Source organism: Mustela erminea, chromosome 4, assembly GCF_009829155.1.
Source record: "Mustela erminea isolate mMusErm1 chromosome 4, mMusErm1.Pri, whole genome shotgun sequence".
NCBI lineage: Eukaryota > Metazoa > Chordata > Mammalia > Carnivora > Mustelidae > Mustela > Mustela erminea.
In genome coordinates this window covers 34008815-34030234 of record NC_045617.1, presented here as the reverse complement: position 1 = coordinate 34030234, position 21420 = coordinate 34008815, and the positions used below count along the sequence as shown (strand labels likewise).

The following is a 21420-nucleotide window of genomic DNA, read 5'->3' as shown; positions in this document are numbered from 1 at the left end:
AGGATTTTCATTAAAGATTGTGCCGATTTAGCTCTCTGCTACCAACACTGCCTAAATTAGTGGCCAGAGGACACATTTGGACTGTGTATTCAAGAGCGCCGCCTTCCAGGGGGGCCATTGGACCGACCTCATGACCGAATTCTGATGTAAGAACTCCCACTGGTACCTTTAGAGACCACCCCCCTCTGCAGCAGCTATGGCTGTTACGACTATTACAATTTGTCAGACCACGCAGTGCCACCCTGACCGTGGCCACTGCTGAGTTCTTATCCCCAGCTGATCCAAGGGAGGGCTGCGTCTCCACATTTGGGGTAGGAGTTGGGTGCGGACCTTAGTTCACATGATTTAGCTTGCCCCCCGCTGCTGGAGGGGTTCCAGAATGAGGTTGGTTGTTGGCACTGCAAGCCGCCTAATCCATTTTGTGAGAAAAGTAAGTCCCATACTTGTTTGAAGCCATTTTGTTGACACATGGCCGTGCACGGTTATAATGATTCATGCACATTTTCTCAATACGGTCCGGCTCGCCTCTTTCCAGTTCAGCGTCCTGTATTCTGCCCTCCAGAGGTCAGGTGTGAGTGGATGACAGGGAGAAAATATTCCATCCACCCTGTGAACAAGAGACACTCATACCCTGCCCCCGACCCCCAAATTGCATCAAAATTTCTCTGTCCAATCTCAAGAAGCCCCCGCTTTGCTTCCACCCAAGCAGGCGAGTATCACCAAGGGAAAGAAGAAATACCCAATCCAGTCTGGCAGGTTTCAAGGTTTATAACGTTGTGCCCATGCATTCTGAACCGCTTGGCTTTATGCAGCCTACATTTCTTGATCCCCTTTGTTACTCAGGGGACATTTGCATTGTGCCCTGTTGATACCTCTGTCTGAGCTACAGTCGTCCAGTTTGATGAGACTGTTGTCCAGCCACTAGAATTGGCTCCCACTTGGCCACTTACTGCTCTGAGCTCTCAGGGAATGCCACCCTTCCCGTCAGTGGTTCTCAGTGACCCTTCCTCCTGTCTGTCCTGCTTTGAGAACCAGACTAGATGCTGATGGGTACACGATTCTCCAAGGTCTCAGTGTAACCAGTGTGTGCTTTACAGCACTGAAACTTGGCCGCCTTAGTTGTCCTCTGCAAATGGGTGAGTTTGCGCTCACTTCATTCTGCAGAAGGCTATTTTCGGCCAGTTATTCCAGGCAGGCGACAGGCACATTCACGGTACTGGAAATCATGTGGAGAGCAAATCTTTTATTTATTTATTTATTTATTTATTTATTTATTTGACAAACAGAGATCACAAGCAGGCCGAGAGGCAGAGAGAGAGGGGGAAGCAGGCTCCCTGCTGAGCAGAGAGCCCCATGCGGGGCTCGATCCCAGGACCCTGAGATCATGACCCGAACCAAAGGCAGAGGCTTAACCCACTGAGCCACCCAGGCGCCCCAGAGATCAAATCTTTACTTGTATTCCTCCCCAAACACAAATTCTCTGGAAGAATATATTAGAACAACCAGTCACGGAAGGCAACAAAGCTGAATTTGAAAGACTCCAGTGCAAGTGGAGCTTTGCCAACACTTGTTCTGTTTCTGTAAGTGAGACCCACAGCTTTCCTAGTACGGTATGTTTTTTTGTTTGTTTTTTTTTCTCTCTGTCTCTCTCTCTCTCTCTCTTTTTTCTTTCCAAACTGTATCCTTTCAATGCACTTGGGATTTCTTGTGCTAAAGTATCTTCCAGAAAAACTGATGTGTTAATGAGAGAAGAGAACACTACAGAACAGAGAAACTAGAAACAAAGGCAGAAACAATCCCAGTCCGAGCATCTCCTGTGAGGGCTTCCCGGAGCGAGTCCGCCGGACATGTGGCCCGTGCTTGGAGTGTTTGTCTCGTCTGTCTGTGACATCTGTCTTTGTGCTGGGCATTACCGAGCCCTGGAGGTTATCGTCAATGCCAGTTGTGCGAAATCAGTGCCGCTGACGGGATTTAAAGGCTCAGACTAACCTTTCTAATCCATCTATTCCCATTCAGTGCCTTAGGCCAGGCCTCATCTGGGAGAATATGCTACATCCTTGCTTCTGTGATGGGAGCTGCAACAATTTCCTGAACGTCAGTCAAAGCCTCTCTCCTTGAGGTGCGGGAGAAATTCAGGATTTCTCCTTCTGACTAGATGGGGAAGGAGCTATAAAAATTTTGCAAATGAGTGTTGGTATTTTTGCCACACGTGTGTAACTTTTTAACTTCGTTAGTAGTTCAGAGTATAATTTATATAAGAATGCCTGGGTGGCTCAGTTGGTTAAATGTCTCCCTTCGTCTCGGGTCATGATCCCAGGATACTGAGATAGAGTCCCGCACCGGGCTCCCTGCTCAGTGGGGAGTCTGCTTCTCCCTCTGCCTGCTGCTCCCCCTGCTTGTGCTCTCTCTCTCTCTGACAAATAAATAGATAAATAAAAATCTTTTTTAGAAAAGAATATAGGGGCGCCTGGGTGGCTCAGTGGGTTAAAGCCTCTGCCTTCAGCTCAGGTCATGATCCCAGGGTCCTGGGATCGAGCCCCACATCGGGCTCTCTGCTCGGCAGGAAGCCTGCCTCCCCCCACCCCTCTCTGCCTGCCTCTCTGCCTACTTGTGATCTCCATCTGTCAAATAAATAAATAAAATTTGTAATCCCTTTCCTCTTATGTTATACTAATCAATGAAAGTAATTCTGAATTTAAAAAAAATCTATCTAGAGATAAATTGATTCACCAATAATTTATTAAAATCATTTCACCCAATATGGAGTAAAAGCTCTGTTGGGCATTATTCTCAGTGCTGGGGGTATAGAATAGACCAAGCCCCTGCCCTCTTGGATCTTCTATCCTGTGGGTGGAGATACAGGAAATAGTCATATAGATAAATATGTACGATGTCCAAACGTGGTAAATACTAGGAAGAATAATGCAAAGTAAGGAGATAGGGAACTTGGGTGATGGGCAGCAAGGTACTGTTTTATCGAGGATGGCCACAGAAGGCCTCTCAGATAAGGGGATATCTGAGCAGAGGTCTGAGCTGAGCACATGAATGAGCGAGCCATGCTGTTATCTTGAGGAAGACCGACGGAGACAAGCCTTCTCGGAAGACAAGCCGAGAAAATAGCAGCTAGGTGTAGACACGAAGGTACTCAGGATATTCACAGAAACTTTTATGTTATAGTGAAGATTGGATTCCTTTCCAATGAGATAAAAATTTGCTGGAGAGGTCGGGTCCTTTGCTGAATCAAAGGAGCGAGACTGATAAAAAGCGAAGGTCAAGCATAGCTTTATTTCTCACCAAGCATCGAGAATCGACCTGACCGGCCAGGGCCATCTCTTGCAAAGAGGCGACGACCTCTCTCTGCCTTACAGACTAGCTTTTAAGGGCAAAGGCCATGTGGTTGGGCCTGGCCACGCACAGGTGGCCCATTAATGAGATTGTAACACACAAAGAAAGCTGCACAGTCATGCTAGTTCACACATAAGTGACCAATTGAATCAATTGAATTACAATTTACCCTATAGTAGATATTTGAACTAGCCTATCACCTTGGTCAGAATTGGCACCCAAAAGGCGCCCAAAGGGTGGGGCCCATACTCCTTGGTAGCTAGGGAGACATTATGCGGGCCCCCACCCATTGGATATCTCCACCTGGCTTGACCCACCTTTGTATTTGGGCTTTGTTACCTGGGACCAGTGTCCGGACTTGTTTTTTAAGTAAGTCCCCTCGGGGGAGAGGGGGACAGGAACAGTTTAAAGTTTTACTGTATAAACAACAAAGTCATTCAAAGTCATTGTTTAACTGGATGGATCGCTCTGGCTAAATAGGCCCTTACAAAGGGAGTAACAATTTCATTGATGCCTTTAAAGGATCAATTTGTTTGGTACTATTAAAAACACTCTGAAGGGACAAAGGAGAAAGGAGTTTGACTAGTTAGGCGGCCATTCTAGTAAGTCTAGGAAGACTAGATTAGACAGGAGTGGTAGTCCTGGCGATAGTACTGAGTGGTGATTGGATTCTGGAACTATTCTGAAGATAGAGCCAATAGGAGTGGCTGACGATCGAATGTGAGGTAGGAGGACACAGGAGGAGTCAGGAATTGACTGGGGTCGTAGCCTCAATAACCAGCACTTGTGTTTGCTGAGCTGGTTAAGACTGGAATAGGGGCAGGTTTGGTGGTTGGTAGAGAGGCTCAGGAGAGACAGGAGATAAGAGCTGTCAAGGCACATTTTTATGCTGATGGGAATTTTCAAGAGAAGAAAGAGAACAGATAACCGCCTGGGAAGAGAGGGGACAATGGCTGGCAGAAGGGGTTGAGATCTCTTCCACAAATGGAGTATTTGGTAAATTCAAATGTACTGATACAAATATGGAGAGGTGACTTGGTAGATTTGGTGGTGGGAGGCTTTGGAAGATCATAGGATTAGAGTAAGGAGAGAAAGGAGGCTTGAGGAGGAAGGAGTATGAGGGAAGAGGTGGAGTGAATTGACCACACCAGTGTTTCTCAGGCTTCCCTGTGCTCCACAATGATAAGGGGCCTCCTTATAACATTTGGTGCTGGGTCTCACTATGAAAGTTTCTGATTCATATAGGTCTGGGGAGACGTCCAAGAATCTGCAACTGTGACAGATTCCCAGGTGATGCTCCTGCTGCTGGTCCTGAGATGAGACCTTGGGAACCACTGGGCTTGAGGCTGGGCTGTAATGGCAGAGCAGCACAGAAGGCTTCCCTCTGCCTGGCAGTCATGCAGGTAGTGTGAATCCAGTCAGCGTAGTCTTGTGTTTTTCTGCAGCCCTGTTCAGCGGCTCAGGAGCTGGCAACAGTAGGCACAAAGTTGGACTTCACCAGAAAAAAAAAATGCAGAACTGGTATGACTAGTGTTTTGGGGAAGCCTTCCTTATCTGTGACCAACTTGTAGTCTGAAAATGCTGTTTCTGCATCTTCCATTTGAAATAGAAAGGACTTCAATTTACGCATCAACATGGATGGGACTGGAGGAGATTATGCTAAGTGAAATAAGTTGAGCAGAGAAAGTCAGTTATCATATGGTTTCACTTATTTGTGGAACATGAGGAATAGCATGGAGGACATTAGGAGAAGGAAGGGGAAAATGAAGGGGGCGTGGAAATCAGAGGGGGAGACGGACCATGAGAGACTATGGACTCTGGGAGACAAAGTGAGTGTTTTAGAGGGGAAGGGGTGGGGGGTTGGATGAGCCTTGTGATGGGTATTAGGGAGGGCACGGATTTCATGGAGCACTGGGGTTTATATGCAAGCAATGAATCTTGGAACCCTACGTCGGAAACTAATGTGGTGACTACTGCAACATAATAAAAAAATGAAACCGAAAGGATTAGAGAATCTGAGATTGAGAAAAAAGGAAAACGAAAGTTTGTGGTTGAAGTTTACTATTGTAGGACTTAGAAGTAAAATGGAGTAGTAGCCACCTCTGATTTCCTATTGAAAGGGGCGGGGGGAACATAAACCCCCTTTTCCTAAAGTATCTGCTAACCATGCTGTTTCTGTGATCTCCAGAATTGTGAAATATACTTTGAAAAACTAAAATTTGGTTCTTCTGGATGTCCTAAGATTACATCCATCACACAGAATTTTAACAATATTATATGTTCTTTGCAAATGTTCATGTCCTCCTGCAAAAAATAAGTGGTTAAGTGCAGAGCCTTACACACAGGAAGTGAGTTCTGGAAGTGACAACTCATCTGTTTGAGTGGGGGCCCCAGCTCGATCTAATAGAAAAAAAAAAGAACTGACTTCCGTAATAAAGTACAATATTATTTCAGACCTCTTATGTTAAGCAGCAATTTAAATATGGTGGATTTGCGTATTAAGCAAGCCTTGATTTTTAAGTCACTGATAGTTTTCTTTTTATTAAAAAACAAAACAGATTTTGTTGGAGCCGGGTGTGATCCAGGATGTGCTAGCAGCTGGCAGTCACCTACAACTGTTGGAGCTTCTCAATTTATGTTCCCACTATCTCATCCAGGTATGTGAGCTTGCGTCCTGCTGCTCTGCCCTCCCAATCCCTTCCCCTGCAGTCATCAGCTGTACCTGCTGCTCCCCGACCTGTGCCTAGACAAGTAAAATGGAAGTAAGGGACACGAGGCTTGTGGTGGTAGAGTTTCTCCAGGACACAGGCTGAGAGGCCCCCAGGAGGGCGGCTGCCGCTCTCCTGGCCTGTCTCAGGACCTCAAACCTCCCCGCCCAGTCCAGGTCCTCACTGCTCTTGGATAGCAGAGTAACTCAACGATCCTGCTGCAGGTGTATTGCTGGGGCCCTGGGAGATGACCCTGGGAAGGGGCTTCATTTGAAGCAATGTTGTCTGGCTGCAGGAACAACCCCAAATTCACAAAAAATTGAATAGTCAGTGACGATTTCAGCAGCAGTAGCTAATATATCACAAAGTCGTATATAATTAAGTACCATATGAACTTTCCAGGCAATAAGTGCTGGAAAAGGGGTAAATGATCTACGTATTCTTCCCCCGGTTTGCTGGGATGATCAGGAAGGGCTCTGGGAGGGGGCGGAGAGAAAACGCCCATCCTGTGGGCACCGATGCTTCACAGTCAGTCCTCCTAACATCTTTGCACATTTTTATACGTGAAAAGTCAGAGATTTAAAAGGTACCCAGCTGGCCTGAGGTGACAGAGCTGGTGAGTGATAGGCCTTTCTGATTCCGAAGACCATTTTTTCTTTCCTGGATAAAAACTTTTGGGTTCATTAGGAAGACACGGGACATCTTAGGCAGACAGTATGGATGTGAGGCTTTTGTTTTACAGAGTTAAGTACGGACTCCCTGTGTTGGAGGCCTCTTAGTTCCTCCACTGGCACGAGTTTTTACTTGCACTTGTTACAGCATTACAACAACAGGGAAAATACATTTTTCACAATGACAAATCCATAGGATTTGATTTTACTATCCTTGTACATATGTCATATGAGTACGTATAAAAACCCAATTTGTTTCCCTGCCCATTATTTTATTTTCTTCCTAGTCATTTTCTCTAATTCCAAATGCAGGCGTATTATTGACTTCTGTCACTCAGGAGGTCGTTTCTCAAGCTCTTCCTCATGTATCATCTTATTTCGTCTTCTCAGCAACCCCGGGAAGTAGGAACCAAAGCTTCCCTGTGAGATAGTGCGACAGGTGTCAGCCACGAGCACCTGAGGAGCAGTTCAAACACAGTACATGAAAGCTTTATCATCATCTCCTTGCATTTAATCTAACAGTGAATGTTGAACTATTATTATCTGATTTCCCTTTCTTTTCCCCTCAATATTGTTGGATGGTTTGGGAGAGCTGTTGTTAATCCCTTTCTGAGAGTAGCAAATGTGAATAACAAAGAAAGGTTGCAAGACTTCGGAGATGCGTGTTTGACTTGTGAAATTGAAGTTATTTTTATTTGACATTTTTCCATCAAATATTGCAACTTGAGCCTTCAGTATCACCTGATTCACTTTTTCGATGGCAGGTAATAGTCAATGGTGTATGTTGCCAAAAGTTGGGTTACAGGGCTCATTATCATGATGTGTGTTAAAATGATGTGTATAGACATGTGTGATGTGGTGTGTGTGTATGTGTGTGTTTACCTACCCCTGTAATTTGTATAAACAAGAATTCTAGATGAACATCAGAAGTTCATGGGTATTTCCCCCATCCCAGCAGATGAATTTGTTGAGATATCTAGTGACTTGTGCACTTTAGAACTTAATTTTTACAGTTTGTTGTTTTGTCAAAGAAAAAAATGTAGCCTGCATACAGATATGTTTTGTGGACAGTTTGCTTATTATTAGCCCACTTGATCAGTGGTTGAAATTTTCACTTTCTTTTCTCCAATGTTTTCATTTTGTTCTTCCGTGGAACTTTATTTTTCCTTTTTATCCACGATGTTCCAAGTTGTCCAAATTGTGGAAGAAAACTTGGACTTGGAATCAAAGCCGTGTGTATGTAGAAATTTTATGTCAGTCTTTTGAAAATACATACCATTCCTCTCTTTCTTAGGATTGTAAAATTTCCAAGCTGGGTCAGTCTGCTTTTATATTTTGACATAGTTTTACAACTATACCTATTTACAGTGTTTTGGTATTATTGCTCAACTGATTCTTAATTTCATATGGTTCCATTTTATTTGGTATATAAAAATGTTTTTTGTTAAAATAAAAAATCTTTAGTGCTCAAAATATACTTAGAAGTTGTGCCTTATCAGGGTGCCTGTGCGGCTCAGTCGGTTGGGTGTCAGACTCTTGATTTCAGCTCAGGTCATGATCTCAGGGTTGTGGGATCGAGCCCTGCATTGGGCTCCATGCTCAGCACAGAGTCTGCTTGTCCCTCTCCCTCTACTCCTCCCCTTGCTCTCTCTCTCTCTCTCTCAAATAAAAAATGACGGACTCCTGGGTGGTTCATTCGGTTAAGCATCTGCCTTCAGCTCAGATCATGATTCCAGGGCCCTGGGATTGAGCCCCAAGTCAGGCTCCCCTGCAGAGGAGAAACAGGGGAGCCTGCTTCTCCCTCTGCCTCTGTTCCTGCTTGTGTGCTCTTTCTCTCTCATTCTATCTCTCAAACAAATAAACTCTTTAAAAAAAAAAGAAGAAGAAGAAGAAGAAAAGAAGTTGTGCCCTGTCAATCAAGGCTAGCATCTTTTCCATTCTTGCATTTTTCCCACTAGGGGTTTGTGAAGCCGTTCTCCCCTCCTAAGATGTCTGGTCTTGTTTGTTACTCTCAAGTTACCACAGTTTCTTTGGTTTCTCCCAGAGTTGTGAAAGACCTCTGCTCTGATACTTCCTGTTGTCGTCTGGTGCTCATTCCTAGCCGAGTAGAACCCCTGGGTTGACCCTCACTGAGTCTCTGGGCCATCAGCTGTTACCTTGGCCTGAAACTCCTCTGTACAGGTGTAAATGCTACCGCAGCCCCCCAGCAAAGGAAGGGACACCTCGAGGCCACTGCATGCTCTCCTTTTTTCTTCTGTTTCCTTGGGGAGGCTCCTGAGAGCAGGGCCCTCAAACCGCAGGAGCACTGCCCCTCTCTCTGTGAGGATAGCCATTGTATTAGCCTCCCGTGCTGTGGAGACTTCACCTTATTCATTTTTAGTCCCCAGGCCCCCTGGATGGCAGGCCCTTGTGAACACAGAGGTTCTCAGTTTGTGGAATAAAGGGGGAGCCTAGGAGTGCAAAAGGTGTGTGTTGGTGGGGGAGGGGGCTCTGGGTGGGCAGTGGCTACAGCGACAGCCTCCCAACCACAGCCTGGGTTTGCATCCGTCCTCACCCGCTTGGCCATGCAGTTCCAGAGGACACTCCTGGGGGCCTGGCCTGTTAGTGTATTCCTTTTTTTAAAGATATTTATTTATTTTACAGAGCGAGAGAGAGAGAGCACAAGGAGGGGGAGGGACAGAGGGAGCCGCAAGCTCCCCACTGCACAGGGAGCCTGATGCTGGGCTCAGTCCCAGGACCCTGGGATCATGACCAGAGCTGAAGGCAGACGCTTAACGACTGAGCCACCCAGATGCCCTCATGAGTGTATTCTTAATATGCATGACCTGTTGGACTTTTATCTGCTCAAATAAAATGTGACTGCTCCTTCCCTGCTCCTCCTCCTGCTCTCCTTGCTTGTACATTGTGCTTAAAAAAAAAAAATTCATCAAAAAGGTGCAATTTATTAAATTCGTTAAAGAGTAGTTATTGTTTTCAAAACAGATCTGGTAAAATGCTCAAATTACTTTGGTTTTCAGAGTATACCTGTTTCTCTACATGCCATTTGCTATGTTCAGTCTTATCCAGGAAACTCTGCAGCCCCTCGTCAGGGGTGATGGGCTACAGATGTAGTACTGCCATGTGTCCCTTGATTTCCTGAGTTCTGTGGGCCAACATTTCAGACTTTTTGAATCCAGTTTGTTTTCACAAACTCTGATTTTTCCCAGACTTTCTAAATGAGCTGCTGAACCTCTCCACCTAAATATCACATGCGGAGTCCAAACTTAACATGAGAAAACCTGTCATTTTCTCTAGTGATGATACTGTTAATCTGCTAGTTTTCTAGAAATTTGGACATTGCCTTAGACTCCTTCCTCAGCACCATATCCAATCGGTTCCCAGGCTGAGCTGATTCTACATCCCAAATACCTCTCAGACCTGATCCTTTTCTTTTTCTTTTTTTTTTTTTTTAATATTTTATTTATTCATTGGACAGACAGAGATCACAAGTAGGCAGAGAAGCAGGCAGAGAGAGGAGGAAGCAGGCTCCCCGCTGAGCAGAGAGCCCGATGTGGGGCTCAATCCCAGGACCCTGGGATCATGACCTGAGCTGAAAGCAGAGGCTTTAACCCACTGAGCCACCCAGGTGCCCAAAACTTTTTACATTTCATACCACTTCTCCCAAATAGTAAATAGTATATCCTATTATTTAATTAGCAAGTGTTTGTTTGTTTGCCAAGTATCAGCCTTTACTATGATATGCAATTTAAATATATTGACAAGAGAGAACGGTCATGTACACTTTGTAAAGAAGGCCACCCAAGAGGTGAATCAATTCCTTTTGAGAGAACACTCTTAGTATCTCTTCCTAGGCAGCAGGTGGCAGTATGAATCCACCAGAATTCAGTAGTTAATTTAAAGCAAAAAAAAAAAATCAGAAAAAATGAAAAGAAAAATTATTTATTTTGCTACATATTAGTCTTCTGACCTAATCAGTAAAAAAGTCATTATTCACACCACACTGGGCAATATGCACTGTAATTTTTAACAAATAATAGGAAACTGTTAATGTGTTCACAGGAAATACAGTTTTGTCTTGGGCTGCCGTGGTCATTTATCACTGCACTTTGTGAAATCACTCATTTGTTCTAATTTGAATGTAAATGACTCTAAGGTTTTACAAATAAGGTGACAGACTCACATAAATGTAATTGCAGGGTTCATCTCCCTCTTTTTATATATCACTCATTAGGTTATGAATTAAATACATCGTATTAAACCAGGGGCATGTCCAATGATGATATTGTAATGGCAAATTACTCTATGCTATTAGAGGTGTATTTTTTATTCATGGACATTAATTTGTCATTAAGCGGCATTAGTTTAGCACTTTTATGCGAAAGACGTGACCTGAAAGAGGAGACGTGCTGCCCGGATGGGAGAGGGAAGGGACATGCGCGCTCTAGGTAGAGCGTTTTATCACCGCAAGGAAAACAGGGGAGCATTTGTTTTATTATTTTTTTCATTTGTTTTATTTCCTGCTTTTATAAGTGTAAAAGATCATCACCAGATCGAAGGCATCGTTCTGCTTACAGTGTGCACATTTGTATCATCTAGTAAAGCAAAGCCCAAATTCTTACTATTAATCATTCGGAAGCCAAGAACGTACAGGAGCGGGAGGGAGCCCGCAGCTTCCCGCCCTCAATCTCCCTCCTCTGTGACTGATGCTTATTAGTCATCCCTTGTCTTCATTTAGTCTTACACTAAATGGGCTACCGTGAGAATTAGTCATTTTTCTCTCTTCAGTGAAGGTACAAAGGTTTAAAGAATGTTATTCTCTCATGAGGGTATTAGGAAGAATTCTGGATATTTTGTTCCTTTTTTTTAATGAATGGCGATTTTCCTGTTCTTTTCCCAAGAATATATTTTTTCTGCTTCCAATTTTGAGGAACACTGGATCCTTGAAATAGCTTCACAGAAGCTGCAAGTATTCAACTGCTGCTTTTGCATCAATTTCCTCATGGGTGCCTGTGGTTGGAGAAGGTCTTCCTGACCTCAGTTGACGGCCGGGTTCTCGAAGGCAGCTACCAGGCCTGACTCCGTCCCTGTATTCCTTCCTTTATCATCACCTGAGCCCAGTATGTATATTTGTCAGCTTGGGTGGCCCTACCGAAATGGCCCAGGCTGGGTGGTTTAGGCAACAGACATTTATTTCTCATAGTTCTGGTCACTGGAAGTCCCAAGTCAGGGGGCAGCGTGGTTGGGTTCTGGTGAGAGCCTTCCTCCTGGCTGGCGGACGACCTCCTTCCTGCGTCCTTGCCTGGTACACAGATCGCAGGCTCTCTGGCGTCTCTACACAGAAGGATAATGCTGTCCCGTGCGCCCCACCCTCATTCACTCTTCTGAATTACCTCCTAATTACCTCCCAAAGGCCATATCTCCAAATACCAGCACGCGGAGACTTAAGAGTTTCAACGCAGGAATTTGGGAGGGACACATTTTTCAGTGAACCACAGTATGTATCGAGGGAATGAATGTGCCTCCGTTCAGTAATTTTGTCCTACTTGTTTAATATTGAAATTTTGTGTTATGAGAGGAAAATATGTTACTAAGTCGGTCCTTTTTTTTTTTATAAGATTTTATTTATTTATTTGACAGACTGAGATCACAAGTAGGCAGAGAGGCAGGCGGAGAGAGAGAGTGTGGAGGAAGCAGGCTTCCTGCTGTGCAGAGAGCCTGATGCAGGGCTCGATCCTAGAATCCTGAGATCCCAGGACCTGAGCCAAAGGCAGAGGCTTTAACCCACTGAGCCACCCAGGTGCCCCACTAAGTCAGTCTTTCATTAGTTTTACTCATTGAATACATTACTCATTCAATACATGGAATACATTTTCTGTGGGGATTGCATTTGGCACTGAGGATCTTGCATATTTTGCAGTAGTATAATAAGGTTGTCATTTTTAAACTAAAGTAATACTACAATGACTTTTAGAAGGTTATCTCTTCCAAACAATGTATTATTATAATTTTAATTACTAAATTAACAGTATCTTCTAAATATATAATATACAGTGGGTGTGCTGAATAGAATAATTTGTCTTCAAGGTTGAGAAGAAGTTAGATCTCACGCTCATTTTTCTCTAACACTGAGCTATTTTTTTCCACATTAGATAAGACAGATGATTGTATCAACATATATATTTAATATGCCCCTATCAAATACACCAACTGCATGCTGCTCCATAGTTCACCGGAGCTAATACTCTTGTATTTGGAGAAAGAGTACAAAGTCTGGAAAAAAAATATTACAAATGGCTTCATCTTCTGGATGTTTTTTTAATCAGTGAAAATGATCAGAAAGGATGGAAATGTATCAGTCCTAGTTAATTATAGCTAACTACTGATTATTTGTTCTAATCAAGAGTGTTTGCTATCTGGCACAGAATATCGTATTTGCCAAATATCATTCATATTCGGCTCTAATATATATCATGAGATCCTTTAGTAGCATTTTAGAAGCCCAGTTAATTTTTTCATATACTATTAGGTTCACTTTTATTCCCTAAGTCCATTCCAAAGGAGGTTAGTGGTAACAGCCTAGAGGCATGCTGGGGGGCCGGGGAAGTCATTTTGGCATTTTAATTTATTATGTGGATAATCTGAAGTTGACTCTGTCATCCTTGTTTGTAAGTTTTTAATGAGAAAAAAGATTGTCTTGAAGGCTTTTTCTAATGCTACTAATTTTTATTCTAAGTGAACCATTGCCAGCTGGGCCAGTGTCCTGGGACTGAGCCCTGCATCAGGCTCCCAGGGAGCCTCCTTCTCCCTCTGCCCCTGCTCTCGTGCTCTTTCTCTCAAATAAATAAATAAAATCTTTTAAAAAATAAATAAAATGAAATTACTTCCAGCATATTTTTCTCAAAAGTAAAGTGTTTCCAATGTTTTATTAATGCCAGAGTTCTGAATCAATACACCAAGCAAACAAATATCAATCTCATTTAATTCTATTTTTAATACTTAGAAATTAGGGCCATTACAAGAACATCTGGGTTTCGTTTGAGATACTCATCCTCCCACGCACCAGCCCGCTGCAGATCTTACTACCCAGAGTTAAGTGTCTGGCCTTTTCTCTAAGGTTAAGCAGCCCTTCTGCTCCGTACTCCATCAGGTGCCTTCTGTGTTTCCTATGGTTTCAGTGTCCCCTTCTGCACTGGCTCCTTCCTTTCGTTTTTTAAAAATAGGATCAATAAGATGGGACAAACTTCTCTTCCTCTCTCCGTATCGCAACCCTCTTCCATTCACTACCAAACCGCGATCAGTGCCTGTACTTCCTTATCTCCCATTCATTCTTCAGTCCTATTGAACTCGGCCCTCTGCCTCATTACTCCTCCACAGCTGTCCAACAAAGGTCCCAAAGCCGCCTAATTATCAAACACAGTGGGCCCCTCATGGTGTCCTAATGTGACTGCTCTCCAACATTTCCACACTGGGAGCTCCACTCTCTGCTACAGTTTTCTTTTCTCAAGACTCTCTCCTAATGCTTTTCATTCAGATCCTATATAAGCTCTGCTTTGAGCAGCTCCTTGACTCTCCCTCCAGGCTCTCTCCCTCGGCTCCACGCTGGCACGCTTTGCTTACAGCGCGCTCTTTCATCCACAGGCGGAGGGCTGGCTACTTTATTGCAATCTCCTCTCCCAAGCGCCAGACCCCTGTGCTCAGCCAGCATTTGCACGTGGCCTCCCAAAATGCGCTTCATATTCATCTGTACCCTGTTTCACACACCTGCTCCTCCTCCTCCTCTTTGTTAGGGACCTGTCATCAGGTCTGGATCATCTTTCTGCAGCATTCCTGCAACAGCTCCGCTGTGCCCCTTGCCTATGATCTAATGATAATCAATACTTTGCTGTACAAATCTAAGTTACTTTTGTGGTCCACAAAACAATTTATTTCCCTAAAACCCAAGCTGGATCCCTGTCTCCTGGTTACTCAATAGGTTTCCAAGAGAGTCTTGTTCTTTCTCTTTCTTGTATCCCTAATGTGTTCTATTCTTACGGTACCCAAGAACAGCATGTTCTATCATTTTAAAGCTAACTGTGTAATCAGCATTTCCTCTTGGGTATCCCAGGGCACATGAAATTTTTGAGTATGAACTCAAATCAGAAACCAGGAGTCATCCTAAAATCATTCATCTCCTTGTGCCGTACATATGCTGTCACCAAGACCTTTCAAATCTACCTCTTTAATTTTCTTAAACACACTTTTTTAGAGTAGTTTTAGGTTTGCAACAAAATTGAGAAGAAGATACAGACATTTTGTATTAATATCTCTGCCCCCACATAGGCGTAACTGCCCTCATTATCAGCCTCCTCCACCAAAGTGGCACATTCCCTACTGTCGATGAACCTACATGGATATGTCATTCTCACTCAGAGCTCACCATTTACATTATATGGTTCACTCTTGCTGTTGTCCATTTTATGGGTTTGGACACATGTATACTGAAATGTATCTGCCATTATAGTATCACGCAGAGTAGTCTTACTGCCCTAAAATTTTTCAGTGCTTTGCTTATTCATCCCTCCCTTCCCCACCTCAACCTGGCAACCACTGATCTTTTCACTCTCTGTATAGTTTGGTCTTTTCCAGAATATTGTGTAGGTGGAATCATACAGAATGTAGCCTTTTCAGATTGGCTCCTTTGGCTTACTGATATGTATTTAAATATCTTCTGTGTCTTTTCATGACTTGATAGCTCATTTCTTTCTTTTTCCCCCCAAGATATTTATTTATTTATTTGAGAGAGGGAGTGCAAGGAGTGGGGGTGGGGAGACACAGAAGGGGAGGACTTAGGGGAGAAGAGAATCGAAAGCAGACTCTGCACTGTGTGTGGAGCCCACCATGGGGCTTGATCTTAGGAGCCTGAGATCATGACCTCAGCAGAAACCAGGAGTCTAATGCTTGACTGACTGAGCCACCCAGGAACCCTAACAGCTCATTTCTTTGTAGCACTGAATAATATTACATTACCGGGATGTACCTCACTTTATTTATCCTCTCACCTACTGAAAGACTTCTTGGTTGCTTCCAAGTTTAGGCCGTTACGAATAAAGCTGCTATGAACACTTGTGTACAGGGTTTTGTGTGAAACCCCTTAATTTTAAATCCCTCTCATTCTCTCCATTCCTTTTACTGCTATTACTATCTTAGTTTGAACTTTCATTATCTCCTGGACTAAAGAATCTTCCTCCTACTCAATGAACCTGCCTTTACTCTTGCCACACTCAAAATTCTGTTTGATTGACATGTAAAAATAACTTTTAAAAATTCTGGTTGATTTGTAAAAATAATAATAATAACCTGATTACGTCGCAGTCATGTCTAAAATCATTCCGTAGTCCGTGGTTCATCACAGCCTCGGGATAATGTTCATTCCCCCTAATCCGACACACGGGTCCCATCTTTATTATGAAACTTCCTATCTCTTTAGGCTTTTTGTTTGTTTGTTTCAAACAATTTACCACCCATGAGCAATGCCACCGTCATTATGAACTTCATGCATTTCTCTGTACCTTAAACTCTTTGAATGAAGCGTCTTTCTCCATGGATTATTCTTCCTTCGTTTTGTCACCTTATGAATTCCTCTTTAAGTACTTTGCTCATATGTTATCTCCTCTTCCAGAGTTGCCTGGTCAGTCCACCTAGCTGGAGTCAAATTTCTCTCCTCTTCATTCATTATGAGTAGTCCTCTGGGGTGCTGATCACACCATAATGTTCGTGTTGATTTACTTATCTATCTCCCCATGATAGAAGTTCATGTCCCAGAGTTATGTGACCTTGGGAAAACTGCTTAACTGTTTTGCCCCCAGTCCTCATCTGTAAAATATAGATACAGTATCAGTATATAATCTACCTCTTGGCATGTGGAGGATTCAGTGAGATAATGCATATGAAGTATCCTACCTGCAGTAGGTACACTAGAAACCAGAATGAGCTGGTTTCCAAAGAATGGAATGATCACTTGTGAATTCCTCTATTAGTTCTACCATTATTTTCTTACCTGTTTCCCTCACTCTTGTCTTCCTTCATTCCTGGAAATGTCACAACTTTACTACCTACCTTCAATTGACAACATATTGGACGAGTCTATTCCTGAAAATTTTGAAAATAAGCACCATTCTGTAAAAGGTATTTTTTTTTTCTTTCAGCCACTTCTCTTTGATTTTGTAAAAGGGCATGCCTTGTCTTAGGGGAAAAAAAAATTTGCAAATAATTTAAATGGAACATCAGCTCTCTCTCTGCCTCTGAATTGTGAAAACAACACACTGAAATTGTACTTCAATAAATAGTAAAAATAATGCTTTTCAAAGCAACATATTACATTGGTATTAACGCTTTGTATCTAGGCAGTTTTGTTTTATTGTTTCTCCTGCCCTTCCTGTAAATAAAACACCTTGCCCCTTTCTCATATACAGAATCCAAGAAAGAAATGGAAAAAAAAATCCTTCATTTCTAGCTTAATGCATAGTAGCTGCTTAAAAACCCGTGTTTGTTTGCAATCCTTCTATGTGTGCCATGAAAGTTCCCCATGATAGGAACATTGTATAATGTAGTTGCGTGATGTCCTGAGATCTCCTGACGAATGAAGATGAAAGCAGTGCATTTGTTTAAAAGAAGGAAAATGTGATCTTTTCCTTCCTAGGAGACTGCTACTCACATGTCCACCTCCGTCCTGCTGTCTTTCCTTCCTAAACTTCTCCCTCACTCCTTTCCCATTCTTTAGCCACAAATGTCCTTTAGAGCAGGTTTCTGGCCTTTTCTCACATTAAGGGATATGTGCTCAGCTCCTGGAAAGACGATTGCTTGTCTCTATCATTAATTCAGCTCCAGGTACTCGGCATCAGCCCTGTGCCTTCAGTATCATGTTTACTCACTTCCAAGGCTGGGATGAAGGACTAGGAATTAGTTCTGCTGCAAGAATAGACTTACCTACATATTGCATACATACATGCCTATATATGTAGGAGTTACTACATTTGTAGAGTCGTCCCTTTCTTTACTCAAATGCTCAAATGCACAGTATGTATTAGTGGTTCCTAAATTTGACCACATGTGGGATCCCCTGAACGGCTGGTTAAAACAGCCCCACCACCAGAGGGACTCCTGGCCCCACTGCCAGAGTTTCTGATTCGTGAGGTCTGGCAAGGAAACTGCGAATCTGTGTTCTAACAAGTTCCCAACTGAATGTGGTGTTACTGGTCTGGGACCACAGTTTGAGAACCACTGCTTGAGATGCTCTTGCCATATCCTGTCACATTAGTTATATGCCCCATAAACCGCTGCTCTTTGGACTTCCAGAAGCATCATCATGTTCAAATAAATGCAAACTGGTTCTAGTTTGTACTTATAAAAATATCAATATTATGTATCCTTCACGGCATCCAAAATTTAAAAAGTCAGAACAATGCAGATTGGAAACAAACAATTAAAAAACCCACCAGTCTATTTTTATAGATAATAATGACAAAGACAGTCTGTGTGGATAACTGGCAGATTATCAAAAGTCTGCAGAATTGAGCTAACTTTCACCACTCTGATTTTGTGCACCAGAGCTAAGTAAGGAAATAGATCATAATTACTTCTATGCTGTTCTTCAAAAAAAAAAAAAATAGTTGATAGTTACTGAAATTTTCTTTTTAAAGCTCTACTTGCCCAGATAGACTATTTTCAATTAAAGAAAGAAAAGTATGTGTACATTAAGTTCCTCTCTGGTTCATAATTCAATGGTAATTGCTTAATGTGCTGAGCCAGCTTTAGGAAACTTTGCAATAGCATTTTGTAGCTCATTGTGACGGGGACTAGAATTATTGGTTGTTGACGTGGCCATGTCTCTGTGCTTCCTTCATGGATTTCCAGCTTACTACAGACTTTCCCAAGAACAATATAAAATTATTCATGAGCCTTGGATATTATGCATACAGCTGATTATGAAAATGTATTAGTAACCTAATTGTGGAATTCCTCTGTTATACACCACAAATATATTTAAATAGGCCTTCAAAGACTCCAAGAATTAGAGCACGTTGAGGTTTTTTCCCCTTGTAGCTTGTTCAATTGCTGCTAATATTTTGTTTTAGTTGAATCAGAATATATCATAAACATATTTATATAAATATAAGGATATATGGTTGCCCAGATATATTTGTATGTTTATGTACAAATATACTTCTATCTCTCTGTATATTTAAGCAGAGAGAAAAATAAGACATACAAGATAAAAACATCTGCCTTTACTGTATTTTACCATATCCACAAATAATCTGGGCTGCATTGTCAATGAATTACTCATTTTTTTCTCTCATAAAAGTTAACTTTACCCCATCGAACCTGATGTAAAATATCATAGAAAAAACTCACAGATCCCCTTGCATACACGATGTACATGCTAATATTTTCCCTATATCACTCATCCCAAGGCTATTAAAATGTTTGGGTTTTGTTTATTTGGTTGTTTGTTTCAACATGTTCCAAAGGGCCACCCCTTTCCCACACATCACCACAAAGCCTTTCATGCTGCTTCCTCGACTCCTGGAGTGTCGTCCTTTTCTACAGCACCAGGTCCTGTAGTCACGTAATACCTTGATTTATAACTAGGTTGTAATCCAAATAGGAAACAGGTGGAATCACAACTGGGTATGGTGCCTTGGATATTAATGGCCTGGCTCAGCAGTGGAATTTCTAAAGCTGTATACACTTTTTTGCCTTAATTATGCATTCATTAAAAGCTTTTATACCCAACAGAATAAAGTAAATATTTTTTGATCTCCATAGTGTGCTCCCAGACTGTAGATTTGCACAGCAGGGTCTTGATAATCTGAATAAATTGTATTTCCCCAAGGAGTTTATCTTTCAAAGAAGGTCATAAAGAAATGTAGCTCTTCCATCCTTAGATTTCTAATGTGCCTTTCAGCTATGTGTAATATAGAGCATGGGAACCAGGGCATGTTTTGGTAACACATATTTGGTGATAGTCCAGTATAATGTCTCAGCCTGTTCTCCTTTATCTCTGGTGAAGTCTTTCTTAAATACAAAAGAAATGAATGATTTTATATGACCGCTATGGTTTTTGCTGATAATTGAAGAAAAATTGAGACCACATTTGACATTCAGGTGTTTTCTTCCATTCACCCAGTCAGTGAATGAAATTCATGGAATATGCAAAGCTGTAGTTTAAGCACTGTTAACAGCATTTTAAAAAGAGTACAGTAATAAAATGAGAGCTACTGTATGCTGAGCACCTACGTGGAAGACACTTTACATGTACTTTTGGGAATCCTTACCACAGATCCCTTTTGCCCCTTTTTTAGTTGAGAAAATTAGACTCCGGTTAGCCGTTGGCTGAGGCCATCCAGATGGGTCAGGCTCAGATCACATGCTTTTCCCCACACCTCGAAACTGAGGATGCAGCCCGTTCCTGGTCACCACAACTGGAGACCTACTGAAAAAGGCAGGGAAAAGATAAAACTTATAAACCCAAATATATACGCACAACCAACTGAGCTTATCATTTTTCTGAGTCATCAAGAGTAAGATGGGAAAACACCTGATCTTGAAGAACAGCCTAAAAATAACATATGATTGTGAAATTTTAGGCGATAAATTTTCTCCCGCTCTTCGGGCTGCTGTATTTATTTCCAGCGTGGCTGCCACATTCATCTCCAGTGTGGCCAGCACTCTAGGAATGTACTTTAAAAATACTTTAATTAAGGGTGCCTGAGTGACTCAGTCGATTAAGCATCTGCCTTTGGCTTAGGTCATGTCCAGGGTCCTGGGATCGAGCCCCGCCCTGGACTCCCTGCTCAGCAAGAAGCCTGCTTCTCCCTCTCCGTCCACTGCTCCCCTGCTGCTGGCGTTCTCCCACTCTCTCTCAAAGAAATAAATAGAATCTTTTCTAAAAGTCTTAATTATTTAAATATTAAAATGCTTCATAAATGTATTCACTATTTAATAAAATATTAAAATATAAATATTTTAAGGAGCAGAAGAATGTATGTTTTGTTGTAAACTAAGAAATGAAAGCAATAGGAGTTGAATTTTTAAAGGTCTGACATTCTTACCTACCCACTATCCATCAATCAGAATGAAGTAGCTGTAAAGACTGAGAGGAAGATCTACAGTACAGACACAAGCCTGTACCTTTATGCACAGCTGGGGAGAAAAGTAGGTAACTACTGGCAAAGGGTTAAACAAAGGATACAAGTAGCTTCTGTGATTAGAAGTAAGAAGCGGGGCCAGTCCTTCCATCTAGAATGGGCTGGCTTGATGGCTTCCTTAGGAAGTAGAATCTGATCTTGGCTGTCCCTCCCCTCTGCACCTTCCTGCCTCAGAAGGGGAAAAGTACATATAATACAGAACTTCCCTTTTCTTACAAGCTTTCTAAAGTCTGTTGAATCAAAGAGTCTTCGAATGCTTCACAAACAATATATGTTTGGCAAACAGCTGGACATTTGAATATTTCTGGTTATCACTAAATGCCAAGAGAGATAAGGTTGCTATTCAACATTCTGGGAGGGGAAAAAACAAAACACAGAAACACCGAGATGTGAGGAGTCAGAAGACCCAAGATTCACTGTAGAAGCTGGGCCTGATTCCTGTGGCATCCTAAGTGGGCTTTCCACCATATTTATCAGTTATATGAAAAACCTGATATGTACTTTGCA

General features: G+C 42.4%; 1 protein-coding gene across 12 annotated transcripts in view; it reads left to right on the top strand.

The window, feature by feature from the left end:
- KLHL32 (kelch like family member 32) overlaps window positions 1-21420 on the top strand; it is a 243931-nt gene that overhangs the window by 115992 nt on the left and 106519 nt on the right. For 10 of the 12 annotated variants that reach the window (XM_032339003.1, XM_032339000.1, XM_032338998.1 and 7 more), the window contains one exon: window positions 5904-6002. In XM_032339003.1, the coding sequence (XP_032194894.1) occupies window positions 5904-6002 (99 nt within the window). Of the gene's footprint in view, window positions 1-5903; window positions 6003-11760; window positions 11842-13724; window positions 13814-21420 lie in introns of those variants that run through there. The other 2 variants (XM_032338999.1, XM_032339008.1) reach the window with 2 other exon arrangements.